The sequence below is a fragment of the Biomphalaria glabrata genome, chromosome 1 (genome assembly GCF_947242115.1).
Source record: "Biomphalaria glabrata chromosome 1, xgBioGlab47.1, whole genome shotgun sequence".
Taxonomy (NCBI): Eukaryota; Metazoa; Mollusca; class Gastropoda; family Planorbidae; genus Biomphalaria; species Biomphalaria glabrata.
This window is the reverse complement of record NC_074711.1, coordinates 14,337,319-14,354,896: the sequence shown is the minus strand read 5'-3', so window position 1 is coordinate 14,354,896 and position 17,578 is coordinate 14,337,319. Positions and strand designations below refer to the sequence as shown.

Sequence of the window (17,578 nt, the reverse complement as noted above, 5' to 3'; positions counted from 1 at the left end):
TATTAAAGGTTGCCCTATTTAGTCACACAAGAAGTTGCAAAGGGAAAAGATTGTCTCTCGAGACGTAAAATGCCACAGATTGAAGGTAATAAATACTGCGATTGTGAAAAAACAAACTCATGGCCTATGATCTCGTCTCTGCCAGGAGTTTGCTTATTAATATTAATCTTGTACCCTGAAATGTCTGTCTCCATTCAACTAAAGCTGAGCATAGATCATATTATTTGTATGGTCAATATTAGAGCTATGTCTTGATTTCAGTGTCCGATGGTGGACAGCGGTCAGTCGGCAAATAGTTGAATGACAGAATACATTAGCTGATGTAAACTAACATAGCCCAGAGTACTTCCCCTTGCGTCTGCCAGCGCAGCGGTGCGGGAAAGTCATGGCGCGATGCCAGGCCAGGACAAAAAGAAAGGAAGGTAATCGATAATATTATCACAGTCTTTGTGCTGATTGATGGTCATCTCTTGACATTTCCGGTCATTTGGCTCACAAGGAAATTATTCCGACAAATAATATACCAATGTCCGAAAAGAAATATACAATCAGATACATATAACAATGTCCGAAAAGAAATACACAATCAGATACATATACCAATGTCCGAAAAGAAATATACAATCAGATACATATAACAATGTCCGAAAAGAAATACACAATCAGATACATATAACAATGTCCGAAAAGAAATATACAATCAGATACATATAACAATGTCCGAAAAGAAATATACAATCAGATACATATAACAATGTCCGAAAAGAAATACACAATCAGATACATATACCAATGTCCGAAAAGAAATATACAATCAGATACATATAACAATGTCCGAAAAGAAATATACAATCAGATACATATAACAATGTCCGAAAAGAAATATACAATCAGATACATATAACAATGTCCGAAAAGAAATACACAATCAGATACATATAACAATCCGAAAAGAAATATACAATCAGATACATATAACAATGTCCGAAAAGAAATATACAATCAGATACATATAACAATGTCCGAAAAGAAATATACAATCAGATACATATAACAATGTCCGAAAAGAAATACACAATCAGATACATATAACAATGTCCGAAAAGAAATATACAATCAGATACATATAACAATGTCCGAAAAGAAATACACAATCAGATACATATAACAATGTCCGAAAAGAAATACACAATCAGATACATATAACAATGTCCGAAAAGAAATATACAATCAGATACATATAACAATGTCCGAAAAGAAATACACAATCAGATACATATAACAATGTCCGAAAAGAAATATACAATCAGATACATATAACAATGTCCGAAAAGAAATATACAATCAGATACATATAACAATGTCCGAAAAGAAATATACAATCAGATACATATAACAATGTCCGAAAAGAAATACACAATCAGATACATATACCATTCTCCGAAGAGAAATATACAATCAGATACATATACCATTGTCCGAAGAGAAATACACAATCAGATAAATATACCATTCTCCGAAGAGAAATACACACTCTGTTTTTCTTTACCTTTAGTGATTTCTTTAAAGTTAAATCAATTGTTATTTCAAGAGTTGTCTCTAAAAGTAGATTATAACTATGTATCTAATAATAAGGAAGGGATTCGTGTGCTTGATTGGCCAGTTGAAGATCCTGGACTGGAATCCCTGTGGTGGCCGATGTTGTTAATTAAAGAGTATGAGATAAAAGGACGCTTTGCTTTGACCTAATCGATGACTTGCACTTATTCAAGTATTTCTTTGGCTTCCGTCAGTCTCAAAGGGACTATGAATCATTTTATAGAAATGAAATGAGTGCCCGGGCATTAGCTAGGGCTGTCGTCCACGTAGTTCAAGGTCGCAGACTCCTGATTTTCCCCAAGGGTTGACTCTCGAAGCTTTCTCATGTTTGGGTATGGCTTAAGGTTTAGTGTTACACATTTTGTGCATAATTTTTATTTGTATTTTATTACTAGCAATAAAAATGTCATAAAAGTATTTTTTGTTTGCATGCGTTGTAATTAAAGAATAATGTATTCTTTTTATTTTCTATGGATAGTAAGTAGTTACTAAGTACTGTAGCTATCACAATGAAAATGTTCTGCATAAATGTATAAATAAAATTACTGGTTCCGGCGTAACTCTTATCACTAACAGGAGAAGAAGCAAAAGCGAGTTACTGGCTCCTAAACCAGTAATCTTCGGACAGGAGGGGCTCGTTAGCCTTTGTTGGCTACCCACCCAGGAGAGAAAAACTTTGAACTTCTGCTGCCTTGGAAATATAAGAGTATGGCAACGAGAGAGAAATATGTGTGTGTGTGTGTGTTTATATGAGTGTGTATTTAGAAGAACCAGAACGTTGGCGACATATTTATTGTTAGTCACTAGTGTGCCACGAAACAAATGCAAGGCGAAATGTATAGATCGAGTTCATGTCTACAAAAGTTGTGCATGGACAATGAAGATAGCCGTTAACCATCCTCCCATAGATTGTTGTTTTAAACTAGTGCTCTACTCACTACTGAGAAACTTGAGATCAAAAGATAGAACTGCTGATTTAATTATTTTTTTTTTAATCGAGTTTGTCAAATGAATCCGTTTCTTCGTTATCTTTGTTCATGAACAACCAAACAATCTGGCATGGACATCAAACTTGGTCGATTCACGTGCGATATACGTCATCTCTTTGTCCTCACTATCTGAAATGTTTGTAATTGTATCTGTTTGTATGCACATACCTATCAACCATTTTTTAAAACAATGTGAAAGTGGCAGTTTTCGTAATAAGCATAGTACTAATTCGGTAGCTATATCCTTTGGTAATGATTTCAGATACTCGTCTTTATATTGCTCCAAATAGATCCCAAGCTTTCTTTGGTTTACCATTTATTTCTTCTGCTACTGACCCTTGATACTCTATCCTGGACTACCCTTGACTCCATTTTTAATGCTCTTACCCGACACCCCAATTTCAATCACTTGTCAGGTCATAGCCGCTGGTCATTAAGTTTAGAACTGGGGGACAGTTATCTCCCTGTACTTCCTTTTTACCCTGACACTATTTTGAAATAGATTAATACTACGTTCCATCTCTACAATCTGTTCTAAATCCTTACAATCTCAGCAGTAAAACAAGCTTCAAACGTACCCCCAGAGACCCATGTAGACGTCAAGAGGAAACAAAATATCAACTTAGAAACATTGGAACGATATCGAAAATGTGTAATTTCTTCTTCTAGCCAGCTTTTTGCTGCTGAGCTGTCAGCTCTTTTGCAGACTATGCCAAGGAAAAAATAGTGTGCTGTTTTCTTTAGTTGTACAGCACTGCTGATAAGTTAGTAATAACGAGACTAAAATTCTCTTAGTTTTATCTATCATTTAAACAAACAAAAAATCTACAATACTCTCGATACAACTCCAGTCACCATGAGACACTAAAATGAAATAAAAAAATAAAAAAGCAGAAAACCTACTGACTAAACCATTACTGTTCTGTTAGAAGCGGCAATTCTATTTGATCCTTGTAAGAGCCAACCGACGAATCGATTGAAGGCCTACGTTCCATCAGCTGTTAGTTTTTATTCTAATTCTCTAGCGACATTAAAAACGTCATCGAGTCTCTGCAGCAGACGACCGGGAATGGAATTTTTTTTTTTTTTTTTGTTTGTCAATGGGAAATATTGCATTAACTTAGGAGAGAAGATTTGTCCTAGATGATATCTTAGATGTACATGATGAGATTTCAATGGTGCTGGTTTTTTTTTTATATAATGTCTTTTTGTCCTGTGATTAGGTCAAGGTCAATTTGGTGAACGCGATCTGATTTCTCAGGCAGAAGAATATTTAGAATGCGCCAAAAGACACCCTCATGAGTTTAAAACTCCCCAGGTAATGGAAATAATTTCCGTTCTTTTTTAAATAGACTTTTTTATTTAGCTCTGGAATACACTGTTCAAATATTTGTTTTATATCGGGTTAACAGGGCTAAATTTACCTCTATACAGCACAACCTATTGCTTGGGGCTCCCAAGAAATATTTAGCCCTGACATATAAGATCTAGACTTATAAAGGGCCCTATATCTGAAATAGCTGAGGGCCTTTGCAGGTCTAAATACTGCCCTGCTGGTTGTTGCAAACTTCTTAATAATAATAACTTCATTTATGTAGAGAACACATTACAGGCTGAAGACGCTTGGAGAATGTTATCTTTGATTTAGTTCTGTATATCCAAAGTTTCTACTCCAACTGCATTTAGTCCAACTGCATGGCCGAGTTTAAGACATCTACGGTCACTTCTGACCACTTCAGAATGACCCGGGCGTGGGATCTTCAAAGTCATTGACTCAAATGACAGTGGACAAATATTGATACACAAAAAGGAATGTGAGAATCGAATCCAGTACAAATTGCCTTTGGGCTAGATGGTAGCTTTTAGTGTGACTACCTCGGATGACCAGTTGCCCCAATTTCTAAACAAAAAAAAAAAAAAAAAAGTTTTCCCTAACTCGCTTAGCTCAAGTGAGAATATAAATGCAGTTCGAATTTTCAACCTAATTTAAAACCTCATGGCGCCCTCTTTGAAATCTCAGGCTCCCCTCGCTTGGCGCCTCATTGAGTCCCTTGAGCTTCATAGATTATGACGTATTCATAACAAACACTCCATGGAAATTATGTTCTACAATTTGGCGCCCTTTTTTTTTTACAAAGCTTCTATCAACTCACTCTGTTTGTCTATCTGGTCAAAAGTGTGTACACGTTATATCTCCCACACTCATTCTCGGATCAAATTGAAACTTTGCACAATTATTCATTGGCACAGACAAAACATGAGTCAATAAAAAAAAATCAACCAATTAGTTAATTAATTACTGGTAATTAAATATTTTGTTCGATACCAACAAGGAAATTAATCCTTGAGTATTCACGGCTATGGTTAAATATGTTGAATTTTTTCCCCTTAGAAAATTGTACACATTATTTTTCCCACACGCATTAGCGGATCAAGTTGAGACTTTAAACAATTATTTACTGTACCTAACAAAACATGAATCAAGCTACAAATTAACTACAATTAGTCAATTATTGGTAATTAATTATTTTGTTTGATGTCGAATAAGAGCTATAGTTGTAAGGGCGGGGTTCTTCTCCTTAGATAACCTTTTTTAAAGTTTTTTATTTATTTTATTTTGCTTCCTTAATATATATATATAGTTCGTTAATATAGTTACAAGTCCATTCGGCAAGCGCAATAGGCGTGGTCTGTATCACTTCAAAATGTAGGGCGTCATCGAAGTCTAGAAATCAGGGAAAATGCTATTTAAATGTAGACAATAAATTCGGAGCTCGTTCATTTGGCTTCATAAATCTTCTTCATACTGGAGCTTTGAACTGAGTACTATTGTTACAAATGAACAGTGACAGGTAGAGGTCACTACGTGTGACCCCGGCGACATGACATGGAATCTACGCGTATAAACAAAGACAGGATGTGACGTGTCCTCACGTGATGTTCCAGAAGGTTTTAGCAGTGAATTGCTAGAGTTAATAGTCAATAGTTATATGAAGTTGAAAGTTGAGTCGTCAAGTTCTTTGCAGCATTAGTATTTGTGTGCCTACTAGTTCATTTTGCAAGAAGATTCGGAAATACGTAACACTATAATTTGGATATATAACTGCAATAGACATTATTGAAGTAAAGTTTCAAATTTCCATCTATGAATTGTTTTTCCTGATTGATTTGTATTGCACTTGTGTGGGACTAAAGACTCGGCTAGATCCACTTGTTCAGTTCTTCACACCCGCACGTCGCGTAACAACCACGCACCACTCTGGATTTGAACATTTTTTATAATACTAATTATATTTATTAACAATGTAAATGCATTGAATGAGCTTTGGCTATTATGTTCATGAATGAACTTTGACTGTTTTGTTCAGGTTGTGTTTGTCTTCTACAATCAAGTCACCGAGTCCATGGCAGATGTTCTGGAGGAGCTGGGGCTCACTGTTTTGGGAGAGAGAGTCTCCGTTGCCCCTGACGTCCAAGAGAAACTCGGCTCGTGCTTCACTTCCGATACTGAAGAGGACAGCACAAGTTATGCCTCAGACGAAGACGCTTCTTATGCAACGAATGTTTCGGAAACATGCAACGCAGCAAGTTCTTCCCGGGAAAAGTCCAGATCTCCAGTTATTACTCTGACGCAGTCGACACGTACTTTTGATAGGACTATACATTTTGAACATTCTTCAGCTGATAATGTTTTAGCATCTATACCAACGCTTGATGATACCTGGGATACGCCCATGTCTTTCAGCGCAACACCGTCCACTTACAGTGACCTCGACTACCGGACTTTTGCGTGTCCAGTCGTCTCCGACACATCGATCAAAGACTTATGTCCGGAGAACCCAGGTCGGGGTCAGACGGTACACCTCCCAGCTTGCTTTTTTTCAAACTCCCACTGGGCTGTTTCCAGACCTGATATTGGAGGTAGTCAGACGCAGTCGGGTCATTTATCTTCGTCTTGTCCTGGGAAGTCGATGGGAGACCTGTTCCTCCATCTTGTAGCCAGCCCTCCCGCCTACGAGACAATACTACCAGGCGCCAGTTTGTTCTCCAACTTGAGGTCATGCCCACCCATCCCCCGAGTTAATCTTGACATCACCAGCCTGATTGCTCTAGTCTCATCTGTCACCAATGGTAATTGCCGGCTGGTCTTTAGGGACAAGGTGCTAACACAGCAGGCCAAGGAAGAACAAGATTGTCCCATACTACCCCTGCTAACAGAGTTCTTGAAAGGTAATTCATTGGATTGACTTATGTCCTACTCCTAGCAACTATCTCTAATTCATATTTTAAATTGTCTTTTTTTTTTCTATCCAGAATATAGTAAATTTTAAACCTTGGGATCTCGGGTTTCAATTTTTTTTTTTTTTTTGAAGACTGGGATATTGTACTTTTGGATTTTCAGGACGTCCCTAAGTCCACCCAACTCTATAGGGTACCCTGACATTAGTTGAGGAAAGTAAAGACGGTTGGTCATTGGTGTGGCTACATGACACCCTCGGACCTAGAAACATAACTTTTGCATCATCTGCCCTATAGATCAAAGGGTCTAAAAGGTATACTATTTTGTTTACTATGCGCAGGCGAATCCCCAACCTTTTGATCCGTTTAAAACCGATTTTGTTGTTTTCTATCAGGTCAGCTGTTTTTGTTTAATAGAATTCGAAATAAGAAAATGAGAAACAAAATTAGCATTGAGTTCAAAAGATTGGTTTTGAATCAAACTAATATTACTATCCTCTGCTCACATTGGACGGCATGACGTGCTTAGTAACTGATTTGAGATTAACTGTTCAATATTTAAACGACATTCCATTATCTTCAGCGTGTTTTCTTTACCTTAATTTGTCAGTCACTCTAAGTCAGCGTAGCAAGTATCTTTTAAGTGTACGGGGTGTGTGTGTGTTTTAATCAAGTGTGATATCAAAAGTAACAGAACAGCGTGTTGGGTTTGGGTTGAAGATTATCGGTTGTCTTTTTAATAGATTTTTCAGAGCTGTCAGGAGTTAAGGAACTTTCTTCTCTTCTTGACCTAGTAGAGATTCGTTTTTTTTCTTCTCTCATTCTTTTCTTGTATTTTTGTTTTCGAAGCTGCAGCGCTCCCATCAATGGGGCTCAGGAAGAACTAATAGACTGGTTTGCATTTTTGAAAAGGGTTATAGATTTTCTGTTTTCTTACAGCGTGTTAGAAGTTCTTGTTGTCGATGTTAGAAGTCCTTGTTGTCGATGTTAGAAGTCCTCGTTGTTGATGTTAGAAGTCCTTGTTGTCGATGTTAGAAGTCCTTGTTGTCGATGTTAGAAGTCCTTGTTGTCGATGTTAGAAGTCCTCGTTGTCGATGTTAGAAGTCCTTGTTGTCGATGTTAGAAGTCCTGGTTGTCGATGTTAAAGTCCTTGTTGTCGATGGTTGCTTTGTCCAGTTAGACATTGTGTTTGTGGTAGGAGCCTAGGGTGTCGTATGTTCTGTGTTTATGGTAGGGAGCATTGCGTGTCGTGTGTTCTGTGTTTGTGGTAGGAGCCTAGGGTGTCGTATGTTCTGTGTTTATGGTAGGGAGCATTGCGTGTCGTGTGTTCTGTGTTTGTGGTAGGGAGCCTAGCGTGTCGTGTGTTCTGTGTTTGTGGTAGGGAGCCTAGCGTGTCGTGTGTTCTGTGTTTGTAGTAGGGAGCATTGCGTGTCGTGTGATCTGTGTTTGTGATAGGGAGCCTTGCGTGTCGTGTGTTCTGTGTTTGTGGTAGGAAGCCTAGGGTATCGTGTGTTCTGTGTTTGTGGTAGGAGCCTAGCGTGTCATGTGTTCTGTGTTTGTGGTAGGAGCCTAGGGTGTCGTATGCTCTGTGTTTGTAGTAGGGAGCCTTGCGTGTCGTGTGTTCTGTGTTTGTGGTAGGAGCCTAGGGTGTCGTATGCTCTGTGTTTGTAGTAGGGAGCCTTGCGTGTAGTATGCTCTGTGTTTGTAGTAGGGAGCCTTGCGTGTAGTATGCTCTGTGTTTGTAGTAGGGAGCCTTGCGTGTCGTGTGTTCTGTGTTTGTGGTAGGAGCCTAGGGTGTCGTGTGTTCTGTGTTTGTGGTAGGAGCCTAGGGTGTCGTGTGTTCTATATTTGTGGTAGGAGCCTAGGGTGTCGTGTGTTCTGTGTTTTTGGTAGGAGCCTAGCATGTCGTATGTTCTGTGTTTGTAGTAGGGAGCCTTGCGTGTCGTATGTTCTGTGTTTGTAGTAGGGAGCATTGCGTGTCGTGTGTTCAGTGTTTGTGGTAGGAGCCTAGGGTGTCGTATGTTCTGTGTTTGTGGTAGGAGCCTAGGGTGTCGTATGTTCTGTGTTTGTGGTAGGGAGCCTTGCGTGTCGTGTGTTCTGTGTTTGTAGTAGGGAGCATTGCGTGTCGTGTGTTCAGTGTTTGTGGTAGGAGCCTAGGGTGTCGTATGTTCTGTGTTTGTGGTAGGAGCCTAGGGTGTCGTGTGTTCTGTGTTTGTAGTAGGAGCCTAGCATGTCGTATGTTCTGTGTTTGTAGTAGGGAGCCTTGCGTGTCGTATGTTCTGTGTTTGTGGTAGGAGCCTAGGGTGTCGTATGTTCTGTGTTTGTGGTAGGGAGCCTTGCGTGTCGTGTGTTCTGTGTTTGTAGTAGGGAGCCTAGGGTGTCGTGTGTTCAGTGTTTGTGGTAGGAGCCTTGCGTGTCGTGTGTTCTGTGTTTGTGGTAGGAGCCTAGGGTGTCGTGTGTTCTGTGTTTGTAGTAGGGAGCCTAGGGTGTCGTGTGTTCAGTGTTTGTGGTAGGAGCCTAGGGTGTCGTGTGTTCTGTGTTTGTGGTAGGAGCCTTGCGTGTCGTGTGTTCTTTGTTTGTAGTACGAGCCTAGGGTGTCGTATGTTCTGTGTTTGTAGTAGGAGCCTAGCGTGTCGTGTGTTCTGTGTTTGTAGTAGGAGCCTTGCGTGTCGTGTGTTCAGTGTTTGTAGTAGGAGCCTAGCGTGTCGTGTGTTCTGTGTTTGTAGTAGGAGCCTAGCGTGTCGTGTGTCCAGTGTAGGGGTGCACCGGATAGTACTTTTTGATATCCGGCCGGAGCCGGATATGACCGGATAGTAAAATTTGATATTCGGCCGGGGCCGGAGCCGGAGCCGAATATCTAAGTGTCTTGTAAATAGCTTGTATTGCTGAGCATTTTACGAAACTGTTAAATAACAAACCTATATTTGTTGGTATTATTTTTTTTCCTTTTATATACCGTATTGTTTTAAACTCTGTTACTGATTGATTTATTCAAGCTTAACAGTATTTATAAACAAAAATTAATCTGTGTAGCATGTACGAGGCCACCAACCATAAAGGCTGTGTGTTGGAGGGTCGATGTAAAATATGTTAGTATATATTTAACTAGTTACTAATGTAAATCTCTCGTCTGGCTTGTATGGTGGTTGGATGTATGTGTTCAAGAATTTCTGACCAACAACTGGTCATCAGACTTGTAATTTTAAGTCCAAAGACTGCTTCTGGTTCTGGTTTCAAGGGCTTAATACTGATATCTGTTAGTTAATAGTTGGAATCTGAAGCGTAGTAGGTCATATATTTACTAATCCATTTGCGGCAAACGATATTTTATTAACAGCAGGAACATCTTTTATACCTACTCATAGCCTGAGCCTTAAATGTTGCGAAGCATAGATTTAATTGTAGTCTGTAGGCCTATTATTGGTATCTATGTTTAGATCTACTGTTATATAGATCTAAGAAAATCAGGAAAATCAACTATAGAAGAAAAAAAAACGCATTCACACCCTCCGTACCAAAAAAAACAACATAAATAGACAATCTGGTCAGATAGACGTAGTGAGCCTACACATGTAGTCCTAGTGTAGTGTGTATAGATGATGGTGTTGACCATCACGCGTTTTTGTTCTTGGGCATTCGCAATAGTGTTTAGTGTGCAGGCGAAAAAAGATAACACAATTGCATGGTCAGTCAAGCATATAGATAAATTATATCTGTACCTTAGTTACAGAGGTCAAGTGTTTCCTAATATTCCACCATATTTTTTCTTTGTTTTCTAGATCTAATTGTGGTACTTTAGATCCATTTTTTTTTCTGCGATGTTAAATTTTACTGTAAGGTTTTCCTTTATATATTAAGTCAATAGATTAAAACAATGATATTAGTTTTCTTTCTAAAAGTTTTAATACAAGGGGAAAAAATACATACACGCACACATGCACATATTTGTTTTATTTTATTGTGCAACGAACGTGTGTTCAGCGCCCTAAATGACATTTCTCTCCAAGTAAACAAACTTAGTCTCATCATCTAGTCACCTCTAGACAATGTCAATGTTTCTCAACAATCTGCGTTAATCCATTCTGGCTTAAGAATGGTCAATGTCTATCAATACATTGTCATGGATTAAACAAATAAGAAGTTGAGCGTGTTGAGTCTCTTGAGCCCTCCCTTTAAAGATACCCCTGGTCAGTGTCTGTTTGGCTTGTAGTCCAGCCTCCTAATTGAGACTTTAAGTAAACAAACTTATTGTCCCTGCCAATAGTATAAAAGGTGTGGGTTGTGGTCCAGACCCTTGATTGACAACCTATCTCATAATAAACACACTCATACCAGAGTAACCTTATGGAGATTTGGCTTGTAGTCCCGCCCCTAATAAAAATTCTTTTCCAAGTAAACAAACTCAGTTCCCTCATAAGATGTGACCTCTAGAAAGTGTCGACACGTTGACATCTGGCTTAATGTGGTCAGCTGCCTATCTGTGAACTCAATGTTATGGACTAAACAAACAAAAGGAGGTGGGGGTTGCTCATCTCTACCTCTGGAGATATACCCGCACATCTAGACAAACAGCTTGACATAGTTAAGAAATATTACATGGTTACTAGACCACTCAAAGGTCAAGACAAGCTTTTAAAGTGTGCCAGACATCGCTGCTACGTATGTAATACGAATTTATAATGTAAAGTCTAGGCCACCCCCCAATAACAAACCTAGTTCCCTCGTGTGACCTATAGAGAGTGCTTACGTCCATCGTATCTGACTTGGGTTCACCTGTCAATCAATGAACTCAATGTGATGGGCTAAACAAATAAAAGGGGGAGGGAGATGTTCATCTAGAAATATACCTGGTCACCTTAGAGGTGTGGCTCTTGTAGTCCAGCCCCCCCCCAATAAAAATTAACTACTAAGTAAACAAACTCAGTTCCCTCGAAAGGTGTGACCACTAGAGAGTGTCAATACGCTGACATTAAACCTACGTCCATCGTATTTAACTTGTGGTTACCTGCCTATAAATAAACTCAATGTGATGGACTAAACAAATAAAAGGGGGTGGGAGTTGTTCATCTCTACCTCTGGAGATATACCCACACAGCTAGACAGACGTCTGGTCAGCATGACGTAGTCAAGGAATGTAGCATTTTAACATGTTAACTAACTTACTCAAAGGTCAAGACAAATTGAAAAAAATGCCAGCCATTGCTGCTCTGTATGTAAAGCGCATTTATGATGTAAAGTTTCATCTCTATTTATATTAAGTTATTAACATGCCTTGTCTTTATAATAAACGATGTTTGGTGCATATTCATAATGGCTCTATTTTTAAGCACATTATTTTGTTTTCATATAAGCATTAATACATTCTATAACAGACAGTAATGGAACGAGGTCCACTTTATGCATATTAAATAGGTGTATATTTTACTATCCGGTTTACTATCCGGTAGTGATATCCGACCGGAGCCGAATAGCACCGGATAGTAAAAAATGCCGGATATTCGGCAGAAGCCGGAGCCGGAGGGACTATCCGGTGCACCCCTAGTCCAGTGTTTGTAGTAGGAGCCTAGGGTGTCGTGTGTTCTGTGTTTGTAGTAGGAGCCTAGCGTGTCGTGTGTTCAGTGTTTGTAGTAGGAGCCTAGGGTGTCGTGTGTTCTGTGTTTGTAGTAGGAGCCTAGCGTGTCGTGTGTTCAGTGTTTGTAGTAGGAGCCTACGGTGTCGTGTGTTCTGTGTTTGTAGTAGGAGCCTAGCGTGTCGTGTGTTCAGTGTTTGTGGTAGGAGCCTAGCGTGTCGTGTGTTCTATGTTTGTGGTAGGGAGCCTAGCGTGTCGTGTGTTCTATGTTTGTGGTAGGAGCCTTGCGTGTCGTGTGTTCTATGTTTGTGGTAGTAGCCTAGCGTGTCGTGTGTTCTATGTTTGTGGTAGGAGCTCAGTGTGTGTTCTCGTGAGACAAAGAACAAGATGTTCTTCTAGCTCTACATACTTTCATATTTCATTTCATTTTTTATCTTTTGGAGTTTTTTAAATTTTGTTTTTAAAGATTGTATCATTTTGTTTTTTCTCTATGGTTGACTCAGTAAGAACTAGTCCTAATGGTCAACCACTTTAAATATTCCAACACTTGTCAGCCTATCACAGTTTATATATTTGCTGTATAAGATCATCTTTAAAAAGAAAGACGAAAATCATCCAGGCGTATGCTAATTAATTTCTTTTAGGCCCTCCTTTTCCTTCTTTTGTCAGCCCAGGGCGATGCTTTCACATTGGCTGTAAACTTTCCTTAGCTAATGTGCTCGTTTGTTTGTCTTTCTACACAATTTTATTGACAATTTTTTTTTTTTTTTTTTTTTTTGCTATTTGTTTTAATGTCTTATGGAAATTTAAAATATAGTTCATGGTTCTGGTTGTAAATCGTGTGGTTGGCCACTCGATATCCTTGACAACGATCTACTACAATGTGTGTGAAGCTGTAACTTTACTTATCCTTGAACTTGTACACTTCACTTTGCTTCAAAACTTGGAGTATGATATTTAGTTTCAGCTGTTATGGAGCTCCAATTAAATACATTGAGTTTGGGGGGAGGGGTAGTTGAGTATAGCAATGGTCCACACATAACTTACATTTTAAACATTATATGGCAATCCAGATTATAAGAGTCAGTCTTGTCTTGATGGAATGTGATTGTAAAGGTAGTCAAGAACTAAATTCTGTATACACATTCTTCAAGAATATTCAGTTAGAGTTTTTGTCCTTCAGTTCTGTGTGTCACCGTGATACCATTGTGATATGGCCACTTAAGAACTATCAAGAAGTCTGGACAGTAGACCTGCTGAGATCTGGACACATTTAGAACATTTCTGACATTGTGGAAACATTTATTGCAGTCTTAGAAACAGAGTCTGTCATTGCAAAGTAGAATTTGACCAGTGATATGTCTTATGCCCTTTATCCATCTCTCTCTCTCTCTCACACACACATGTTCTGTTTGACATTGGCTAGTTAAAACATGTTCTGTTTGACATTGGCTAGTTAAAACATGTTCTGTTTGACATTGGCTAGTTAAAACATGTTCTGTTTGACATTGGCTAGTTAAAACATGTTCTGTTTGACATTGGCTAGTTAAAACATGTTCTGTTTGACATTGGCTAGTTAAAACATGTTCTGTTTTTTTTTTTTGTTTTTTTTTTTTTGTATTTGTTTTTCTTACATTGTCCAGAAAAGCCTATTTTTTTTCCTGTCCTTGTTATGAGCTTGGTGTGAAATCAACATGTTTAATGAACTGGGTTGTTTGTATAACTACAAATAATTAGATGGCCTTGCAGTGTGATTCTCTCTCTTCACTCACTTCATTTATCAACACACACTTCACAACTGACTGAAACTTCCCAGTGTTTACCAACTTTTAGCAGATCGAAAGCATTAGTGCTTGATGACTTCACAGCTTAGTGCTTGATGACTTCACAACTTAGTGCTTGATGACTTCACAACTTAGTGCTTGATGACTTCACAACTTAGTGCTTGATGACTTCACAACTTAGTGCTTGATGACTTCACAACTTAGTGCTTGATGACTTCACAACTTAGTGCTTGATGACTTCACAATTTAGTGCTTGATGACTTCACAACTTAGTGCTTGATGACTTCACAACTTAGTGCTTGATGACTTCACAACTTAGTGCTTGATGACTTCACAGCTTAGTGCTTGATGACTTCACAACTTAGTGCTTGATGACTTCACAACTCAGTGCTTGATGACTTCACAACTTAGTGCTTGATGACTTCACAGCTTAGTGCTTGATGACTTCACAACTTAGTGCTTGATGACTTCACAATTTAGTGCTAGATGACTTCACAACTTAATGCTTGATGACTTCACAACTTAGTGCTTGATGACTTCACAACTTAGTGCTTGATGACTTCACAACTTAGTGCTTGATGCTTCAACGTGCTGGACCTTCTTCACTCACCTCGGAGTTGTGTTTATATGATGTCAGTGTGTGTGTGTGTATATATATATACTTGTTGAAGATAGGATAGATAGAAGGTGATGAAGATGAAGAGACAGAAACAAGTCTTGAAATTAGATGACGAAACCAGTAGTTTTGAACTGAAATTTTATTTATTCATTTGTGTTTTGAAATTGAAAGCTGTAAATATTTGTAAGTAAAAGTCAAGTTTATTTTGCTAATCAAAAAGCTTTATTCAAGATTTCAGTTAAATTGAAGCTAAACGCCTGCAATTAGCAAGAGTTGGTTGGACTAGCTGTCTGGAGCACAGCTCCCATCAACTATCTGTCTGGAGCTACAATCCAAAGCACAGCTCCCATCAACTAGCTGTCTGGAGCTACAATCCAAAGCACAGCTCCCATCAACTAGCTGTCTGGAGTTACAATCCAAAGCACAGCTCCCATCAACTAGCTGTCTGGAGTTACAATCCAAAGCACAGCTCCCATCAACTAGCTGTCTGGAGTTACAATCCAAAGCACAGCTCCCATCAACTAGCTGTCTGGAGTTACAATCCAAAGCACAGCGCCCATCAACTAGCTGTCTGGAGTTACAATCCAAAGCACAGCGCCCATCAACTAGCTGTCTGGAGTTACAATCCAAAGCACAGCTTCCATCAACTAGCTGTCTGGAGTTACAATCCAAAGCACAGCGCCCATCAACTAGCTGTCTGGAGTTACAATCCAAAGCACAGCTCCCATCAACTAGCTGTCTGGAGCTACAATCCAAAGCACAGCGCCCATCAACTAGCTATCTGGAGTTACAATCCAAAGCACAGCGCCCATCAACTTGCTGTCTGGAGTTACAATCCAAAGCACAGCTCCCATCAACTAGCTGTCTGGAGTTACAATCCAAAGCACAGCTCCCATCAACTTGCTGTCTGGAGTTACAATCCAAAGCACAGCTCCCATCAACTAGCTGTCTGGAGTTACAATCCAAAGCACAGCTCCCATCAACTAGCTGTCTGGAGTTACAATCCAAAGCACAGCTCCCATCAACTAGCTGTCTGGAGTTACAATCCAAAGCACAGCTCCCATCAACTTGCTGTCTGGAGTTACAATCCAAAGCACAGCGCCCATCAACTAGCTGTCTGGAGTTACAATCCAAAGCACAGCTCCCATCAACTTGCTGTCTGGAGTTACAATCCAAAGCACAGCTCCCATCAACTAGCTGTCTGGAGTTACAATCCAAAGCACAGCTCCCATCAACTAGCTGTCTGGAGTTACAATCCAAAGCACAGCTCCCATCAACTAGCTGTCTGGAGTTACAATCCAAAGCACAGCTCCCATCAACTAGCTGTCTGGAGTTACAATGCAAAGCACAGCTCCCATCAACTAGCTGTCTGGAGTTACAATCCAAAGCACAGCGCCCATCAACTAGCTGTCTGGAGTTACAATCCAAAGCACAGCTACCATCAACTAGCTGTCTGGAGTTACAATCCAAAGCACAGCGTCCATCAACTAGCTGTCTGGAGTTACAATCCAAAGCACAGCTCCCATCAACTTGCTGTCTGGAGTTACAATCCAAAGCACAGCTCCCATCTACTAGCTGTCTGGAGTTACAATCCAAAGCACAGCTCCCATCAACTAGCTGTCTGGAGTTACAATCCAAAGCACAGCTCCCATCAACTAGCTGTCTGGAGTTACAATCCAAAGCACAGCTCCCATCAACTAGCTGTCTGGAGTTACAATCCAAAGCACAGCTCCCATCAACTTGCTGTCTGGAGTTACAATCTAAAGCACAGCTCCCATCAACTAGCTGTCTGGAGTTACAATCCAAAGCACAGCGCCCATCAACTAGCTGTCTGGAGTTACAATCCAAAGCACAGCTCCCATCAACTAGCTGTCTGGAGTTACAATCCAAAGCACAGCTCCCATCAACTAGCTGTCTGGAGTTACAATCCAAAGCACAGCTCCCATCAACTTGCTGTCTGGAGTTACAATCCAAAGCACAGCTCCCATCAACTAGCTGTCTGGAGTTACAATCCAAAGCACAGCTCCCATCAACTAGCTGTCTGGAGTTACAATCCAAAGCACAGCTCCCATCAACTAGCTGTCTGGAGTTACAATCCAAAGCACAGCTCCCATCAACTAGCTGTCTGGAGTTACAATGCAAAGCACAGCTCCCATCAACTAGCTGTCTGGAGTTACAATCCAAAGCACAGCTCCCATCAACTAGCTGTCTGGAGTTACAATCCAAAGCACAGCTCCCATCAACTAGCTGTCTGGAGTTACAATGCAAAGCACAGCGCCCATCAACTGCTGCTATACTCAAAGTCCCCCGATCGTAATTCAACAAACTATGTATGTAGACTATGCCCTTTCTATAATCCGATAGTATAGTCTCGTGAAAACCCGTGTCGCGTTATTCTGGCCGAGAGATCAATTTGTTATAACCTTTGATAACCTGTCTTGTTTAAGTTTCCACAAGGAGGTATCTTGAGTAGGTCAGAGGTCAGTCGAAAAGAGTCCAACTTCGTGGTTTTAATTCCACATTCTTGCAATAAAAGTTATAATACATCAAAGCAAGTAAAATACAACAATATGACAATAAAATATAAGAAGTATTTTTATTTAAAAGACAATTTTATGAAGCTGATGGCTTTTTGTAAAGTGATTACTGTGTTCTTAATAACTTATGATTGATAAATTTAATAGTCTTTGTACCGTGCATTTATAAATTGTATAAAAATTATCAACATATGTATATTGTCACTCTTCAGTTCTATCAGCCTAGCCATGGATCTCTACTT

At 39.5% G+C, this 17,578-nt stretch overlaps 1 protein-coding gene across 1 annotated transcript in view; it reads left to right on the top strand.

The window, feature by feature from the left end:
* The window catches only part of LOC106060449 (UPF0415 protein C7orf25 homolog), a 132,476-nt gene that overhangs the window by 104,940 nt on the left and 9,958 nt on the right, over positions 1-17,578 (top strand). Inside the window, exons 4-5 of the mRNA XM_056023689.1 lie at positions 3,812-3,906; positions 5,957-6,818. Coding sequence (XP_055879664.1) covers positions 3,812-3,906; positions 5,957-6,818 — 957 coding nt within the window. The remainder of the gene's footprint in view (positions 1-3,811; positions 3,907-5,956; positions 6,819-17,578) is intronic.